This window comes from Colobus angolensis, unplaced genomic scaffold (assembly GCF_000951035.1).
Source record: "Colobus angolensis palliatus isolate OR3802 unplaced genomic scaffold, Cang.pa_1.0 Scaffold174, whole genome shotgun sequence".
Classification (NCBI taxonomy): domain Eukaryota; kingdom Metazoa; phylum Chordata; class Mammalia; order Primates; family Cercopithecidae; genus Colobus; species Colobus angolensis.
Genome location: NW_012114866.1, coordinates 1,312,507 through 1,320,517, shown reverse-complemented (window position 1 = coordinate 1,320,517; position 8,011 = coordinate 1,312,507). Strand labels below are relative to the sequence as shown.

The window sequence follows — 8,011 nt, the reverse complement described above, 5'->3', positions numbered from 1 at the left end:
AAAAAAAAATATGAAAAAAAATAAAGCAACTAGGAGTTTGAGACATGTTTACTTTCCAAGTGAATTACTCAAGGATATAAAAATCCATTTCATTACCTTACAGTCATGTGTTTTAGGACTTACAGATTCATCATCTTCATTTGTTGATTCCTGTTATTATTAATCAGCACATGGTGGGTCTACTTATTTTCCATGATTTTCTCCAGGCACAGGTGCATTATGAAATTTAAGCTCTATTTCCACTGCACAAATTAAGCTTTGAAAGATTTTTTTTTATTGTACACTAAAAGCTACCTTTTGGTGCTGCCAAATTCCTGGTATTAACTCCATGGAAATTTTCTTATTGTCACTCACCTGCCCAGAAGCAGAAATTCTCCGGCTAGACCCAGGCGCCTCATGGCCATCAGCAGACCTCTCACCGTCATGCCTTCACAGAAGCAGGCCACCACCCGGGCCTTAGGCAAGTGACTTGTGAGCTTCTTCAGCAGCTTATCAAAGCTCTGCTCCCCTGCATTACTGTAGATTTTGTAAGAGTGGGCGATGCAAATCCCTTCCTTCGCTGCCATATCTTTGAAGGCTTCCATCCCACTTTCTCCATAGTTGCCTGTGTGAAAACATGGATAAGCAGAGGGATAGTGAAATGAGATTGTTGCATTAATTGGGTGTAATCAGAACGCAGGTGTTAGGAGCATGAAAGTCATGGTGCAGGACTTGGAACCTGAAGAACTGAATTTCAGTTTTTGCTCTTTTGCTGACTTGCTTATTTTGGGAAAATTACAGTTGAACCACATTATACATGCATTCATCATTTATATTTTCACTGTGATGGAGAGAATAATATAAAAAGGGTAAGCAATTCATCATCCTTTTATGACTGAAAAACAGCTCTTATTCTAAGTATGAGTTGATGGAAATATGTATCAGCTATTTTTTTTGTTTGCATTCGATCTCACTTTCCTTTGCTTTTCATTGATGATAATTTCATCCTACTGAGATTTTTGTAAAAATATAGTACATATGAGTAATACATGTAGTCTATATAGTATAGATGTTGCCATATAAATGTTTTACAAAGTATTATACTATATATAATATTCAGTATATTATATACTTATAATCATGAGAATTTATGGTTTGGTCTTAACTGAAAAACTGAGATCCTTGATTAAGATTTAGTCTTGTTACAGATGAATGTGTAAACTTATGAAAAACGTTTACAGTTTTATCTTATACAAACATGGGGTATTGATAAGGATGAAAAAGTTCAAAGTCCTTTTCAAAATTTGGAGACTAAGGACTAATGGTAGTCTTTTAAAATTAATGGAAAAGGGGATTAATATTGACAGTCAGTTATATGCCAGGACACCAGGACCTTTATATATGTGATCTAATTTAGCTCTCACAATAAAATATTGATGTAGATATTATGAGTTCCATTCCACATATAGATCAGAAAACAGATAAAGCAGTTAGGTCTACATTTACCTGGAGTTACTCTAGCAGTAAGTGGAGGGCTGAACTCCATTCACAGATCTAATAGCATAGGTTCTGCTCCCTCTACTTGTCTAAGGCTGACTCTTAGGTGTCTCAGAATTCTAGTTACATATGCATTTCTCTTTTCTATTTGAAAGTGATAATTCTCCAATTTTAGATATTTTTGGAACATTTTAAGGCTAAATATTTTATACAGGGCTCATATTCTGAATTTTCAAAATATTAGATATATGAGGGGGATTGTTTTGAAGAATACAAGAGGTTATTACAAGATAACCAAGCTGTAGAACATATAAGGATGCGACTGACCTAAAAATCAACTTGACCTAGGAACTGGAATCTCATCAGGATGAGTAGATATCAAATTAATACGGAGCACTGAACATTCAATCGCATAGGGTTCACTATATGTCTATAACTGCAATAAAAATAATTCCACAACAATTTGATTTTGGGAAAGTCAGTTTACATATGCTAGCTCACTGCTTCTTACAAATCTGTGATAAAGGTTAATGTTATCTCCTCTTGGCTGATAAAACTGAAGTTCAAATACAGATAGTAGGTGTCAGGATCTTGGTTTGAACATATGTCTCTGATTCCTGTCCTGATGTGGGTGCTACCATACCACAGGTACCTTGCTGCAAATGAAATCTGTAAACTTTGAGGTTGGATTTTGGTGAAGTTTTGTCTCCATGAACAAACTGCAAAGGGCAGAGCAGAGCAGGTCAGCTTGAGTCTGAGTCAAAAATACTGGTGGGCCAGCTGCAACTTTTCCCTCCTCTCCAGAATTAAAAGCAACAAGAAGCCTCTGTCATGATGGCAGGTGGGCAATCTAGTTATTTTGCAATTAACAAAGTTTAAAAGGCACTTTCTGAAAAATGTGCCAATGGGCCTACATTACTATCAGTTTTACACTAATGTGAATAACCTATTATTCTTTGATTTATTTTTAGCAAACTCTGTTTTTCAACAGACTGTCTTGCATTTCATGTTTTGATTTAATGCAGAGGCATTTGCATAAATAATTTGAAATTAGGTATAGTGATTGCAATGTGAATTTATTGAGAATTTCACATCATTTACTTTTATTCTCAATACATTCACTGTTAAACAAGAAAAGTCACCTAACAAATTCAGATTTTTTAGCATTTTGTTCCTAACAGTTTTAACACTGTTTTTGTTTGTACAATATGTTGTAGAGAAGCAGCTTGAAATAGTAGAGAGAACTTTGTCATTAGAGAAACCTGAGTTTGACTTCAGTTTATATAGTCTTTTTAATCTCAGCTTTCTGAAGTAACACTGCTTAATATTCAGATATTTTAATATTATATTCAATGTATGTAAACTATCTGGTAGGTCACCTGAACCCAATTAATTGTACTTACTGAAATTATAAAGAATATTCTAGACAGAGTTTAGCTACTCTTTAATGCAGCATCCAAAACAAACAGTGGAGCAAATGGCACTATTGCTGAACACTAGACTAAAAAAAATAAGCTTACACTAGCAGAATAAAATATTATTTTCCCAGAGCAAATCTCAAGCTGTACTCTTTAAAATTAAAAAAGGCAGAGGGTGTATGAAAAATTTTCACTCAATTTTGCAGTGAATCAAAAACTGCTCTAAGAAAGAAAGTTTACTTTAAACATTTAAATAAGAAACAGTTTTAATACATGCGTGACATAAAAATTTTACAGAATATAATTTTGATTTAACAAAAGAAATCCTTTGTTAGCCAGGAGACAAATGAGAATATGTCTTCTAATAAAACAGAAAAGACTGAAGTGTTGAGACTTTCCCGTAGTTGATAGAAACACTGTATTCTATAATTATACATTTTAAAATAATGGAAAAAGCACAACAAAAAAATGTCTACAGGCTTCTCAAAGAATAGAACACATTTCAAGTAATATGTAGAATGAGGAAAAAGCTAAGGAAGCAACGATTACTTTTTCCAACAGAGGGAAACAAGTAACTGAGAAAGAAAGCTGTGATATAAAATATGAAACTAACATGAGACTTCATTTTAAACAATGAATAGAAGTAAGAAGGAATCCATAGAACTTCTTTAGGTAGCAGAGAGTTTATAACTTGGAATTTTTTGGAGAAAATGTAATCATAGCCCAATGTCTTCACTCATAGCTCACACTGCTTACAGGCATAATGATGCAAATGTCAATCATTGATTTTCAACTTTAAGAATCCACCTATAGACAAATGGAAAAACTCACTATGCAATAAAATATATTTGTTATCAACTTTTACAATGATAATTAAAGAGAAAGAAGATGAAGGCTGAGAGGCAGATGCAGGGAAAGTTGTTGGGAAGTGGAAGGCCGTTAAAATCATCTACTCCCAATTTGGAAGTCAAGATATACAGAAAATAAAATATATGTGATTAAGGGAATTACTGGATGCTAAAATAATAAGGAGTTAGCTAATGTGATGAGAGAATTATATTAAAAGAAGGAATAAGAAGATGTACAAGGTAAGAAATAATGTCTATAGTCATTTAAAAGTAGCTATTTTTAAAAAAGACATTCATATTAGAGATATGGAGGTGAAAATAAAAGGATGAAAAACTGAAATACTTTTTTCACTTTAAGCCCTGCTGTACTGTTTGACTTTTGAAAATGTGAAAATGTACATTTAATGAAAAAAATAAACTAGCATACTTATAAGTCATTGAAAGGAGAGAGTTGATGCAGATAATTTTAAAAGTAATTGTCTTCTCTCTGCTTTATCAATTTATCCTGTTTTAGGGCTAAAACTCATAGAAGTTATTTATATTCTATGCTTGGTGGAAATGTAAATTAGTGCACCTATTAATAAACTTCACGGAAGTTCCTCAACAAAACTAAAAATAGAATTACCATATGATATAGCACCCTTACTTCTGGCTACATTTCCAGCAAATTTTAACTGCATTCCCACATTCATGGTAACATTATTTACAAAAGCCAAGCTCTATCCATCAGTAGATAAATTAATTTAAAAATGTGGTGTATATATACATAATAAAATACTAGTCAGCCTAAAAACCCTAAAAAATGAGTTTAAAAGGAAAAAATTCTGCTATTTGCAACAATATATTATTCACTTTTGTACCGCTACTGAGACCTGTTAGATAACTAACACATGTTGAATAAAGAAATAAATTATTGAATGAGCAATACAAAATAATTAATGTCTATTTCCAGATTAATATAATTGCCCAACTATGTGACCAGCAATCAGGACTGCCACACTGTGTCTAGCGGGCATCATTCTAATAAGCTATTATAACATATTTCACTTAAAACATGAACAGAGTTGCACAATAATCAAAATGTTGGTATTTTTTCCTCAAGGACCCTAGTTTTTCCCTCAGATCATAACAGATTTTAATAATTCAACCTCGAATACTGTTTAAAGCTAGTGCTTTCACTAATACTATTTGACCTGAATTGCATCAGCTGGGATCTGGAAGTATCTGCCTACATTGACCCTATAAAGCACATGTTGGAAACAGGATTCGTTAAAGAGTAACTTTAAAACTTTCTTCTGTAATAGAAAGTGGGGACCCCAAAAGGGAAGAGTGTAGGAAGAGAGTAAGGGTTAAAAAATTATTTGTTGGGTATAATGTTCACATCTGGGCGATGGGTACATTACAAGCCCCAAATTCACCAAAAGGCAATATATCCATGTAACAAACCTACACATAAACCCCCTGGATATAAAATTTAATTTAAATTGAATTAATTTAAATTTTAAATTAAATTAAATTAAAATATAAAATAAAATCTTTCTGCTAGCCTAAGAAAATTTTTTTTATTTTAACTGAATGTTAAAAGGCACTGAGTAATTATAAATTACTTTAGTAAGTAATTTATAACCATAGGCAAATGCTATTTCAGATGGTACGAATTCAATATCATTAACAACTGTTTTACAGTGGCCACTTTAAGATAAAGATAATAAAGTACAACAGCATAGAAGAGGTTACCTAGTGAGACATTTTGTTTTTCTGGCAAAATAGCCATTAAGTATATTGTTTAAATTTATCAATTTCACGTATGTTAGGGAAAACTATCATTAGAATAAAAATGAAACTATTATAACCATAGTAAAAAGATACAAATAATTTTGTTTTCTCTGATATTTTTCCTTTTTTCTTAGTATCCTTACTTCTCCCTCCATAAATCAGACCCCGAATCACTGCACAGAAGCTTGTGTACTATTTCCTCTATCATCTCTTATTTTTCATTTTCCCAAACCCTACTGACTACTATTTTTTGTTTCATACTTTTTACTGTTCTCTTTCATATGTATCGTAGACACCTCATATATTCTCATTTATTTATTTTTACTAATGCTGTTCTTTCTACATGGAATACCTTTTTCCATGTTGTACAGATTCAATTCCCTAGATTCCTTTAGGATGGAGAATACATCTTCTCCATAGTGCTATTGTTTAATTACAGTATTTCTATAATCTCTGTAATTTATAATTGCTAAAAAAGTTTATAATTGTGGATCTTTCACCTTTATAACAAGGTTGATTATACTCATGATTTATTTGAAGTTCAAAATTTGGTTAAAAATATAAACCATGATGTTGAATTTTTTTCTTAGGAAACAATTCACTTTAAATAATGTGCTATATCATGGGACTTCTAAAATGTCTCAGAGTCAGGAAATGAGTTAAGGTACTAAGTATTATAATAAATTAGGCTTAAATTAAAATAGACATTCTGTATTATATATGTTGCCTATTGCTTATATTCATTATATTTTGGATGTATTTACATATCCTGCTTTCCAAAACTGTGAGCCTATAGAGGTAGATAATGCATTTATTTAACTACATATCATCATTACGTATTTCTTGTACAGAAAAGTGGTACAGAAAAATTGGCACAAAAAAGTCTGGAAGAGTAGATACGTTTTTCTAAGCAGATCACCAAGCAGATGCTAAAAGAATGTGGAAAATACTTTTTAAGAAAGTATTCACTTCAGGAAATACTAAATCTTTTCAAAGAAAATGAATAAGTAAAACCTCTAAAATATAACTTTATTTTCCATCTTAGTTGGTCCAAATTATCTTTTCCTGACAAAGAAATTAAGATTTCCCATATAAATAATTATTTTAAAGTATATTTCAAGTGGCTTTAACTACTAATATCTTGTTGCTACTGTAAACACAGTTCATTTTACTGACAACTACTAGTGAAGTAAACTCATGTGAGTTGTGACATTAGTCTGGTATGATATCATCCCCTAAAATTATGTATAAGCAGCGTGAGTCTCCACTTCGTGTCCTTGAATGTGAATTAGAAGTGTTCATCAAGAGATCTTAACCCAAACTACCCATATTGAGGGGGTTGTGGCTTAAACTACTGATTAAGATTAACCAAAATGGTCAGGAGTGGGAAAAGCTTGACAGTGAAGCACCTTTTCTTATTTTATTAATAGTTTTATAAAGATGTTCTTTTGTTTGATGCCATTTTTCCCACTACAGCTATATGTGCAATGGATATAGCATTCTAAACTCTATATTACCCTCATTTGTTTATATTTATCTCCTGTTACTAGACAGTGTTCCTTAAGGCAGATATTTCTATGTTCACAACAAAAACATTGTATATACATATTTTTATGCACAGAAAGAAAGAAGTTAAATGATGCAAGAAATGTGTATACATATTTTTATGGAAAGAAAGAAGGAAGTTAAATGACCCAAGAAATATTCCTAAAAAATTCTGTATAATTGAGATTTAGGTGTTTAGGTGCCTGGACATATGATTAATGTGAAAGTTTTAAAGCCAAAGGACTGGAATAAAAAGTTATCATTATCGGGGAGGGCGGAGCAAGATGGCCAAATAGGAATAGTTCCAGTCTCCAGCTCCCAGCATCAGCGACACAGAAGACAGGTGATTTCTGCATTTTCAACTGAGGTACTGGGTTCATTTCACTAGGGAGTGCCGGACAATCAGTGCTGGTCAGCTGCTGCAGCCCGACCAGCGAGAGGTGAAGCAGTGGGAGGCATCACCTTACCTGGGAAGCGCAAGGGGAAAGGGAATCCCTTTTCCTAGCCAGGGGAACTGAGACACACAACACCTGGAAAATCGGGTAACTCCCATCTCAATACTGTGCTTTACCAAGCGTCTTAGCAAACAGGCACACCAGGAGATTATATCCCACACTTGGCCAGGAGGGTCCCATGCCCACGGAGCCTCCCTCATTGCTAGCACAGCAGTCTGCGATCTAAAGGTAAGGCAGCAGCGAGGCTGGGGGAGGGGCGCCCACCATTGCTGAGGCTTAAGTAGGTAAACAAAGCCACTGGGAAGCTGGAACTGAGTGGAGCTCACAGCAGCTCAAAGAGGCTGGCCTGTCTCTGTAGACTCCACCTCTGGGGACAGGGCACAGCTAAAAAACAACAACAACAAAGCAGCAGAAACCTCTGCAGACACAAACCACTCTGTCTGACAGCTTTGAAGAGAGCAGTGGATCTCCCAACACGGAGGTTGAGATCTGA

At 33.7% G+C, this 8,011-nt stretch overlaps 1 protein-coding gene across 2 annotated transcripts in view; it reads right to left on the bottom strand.

Moving 5' to 3' along the window:
* The window catches only part of GRM5 (glutamate receptor, metabotropic 5), a 588,169-nt gene that overhangs the window by 368,020 nt on the left and 212,138 nt on the right, over window positions 1–8,011 (bottom strand). For both annotated transcript variants that reach the window (XM_011938475.1, XM_011938476.1), the window contains exon 3: window positions 355–604. In XM_011938475.1, the coding sequence (XP_011793865.1) occupies window positions 355–604 (250 nt within the window). The remainder of the gene's footprint in view (window positions 1–354; window positions 605–8,011) is intronic.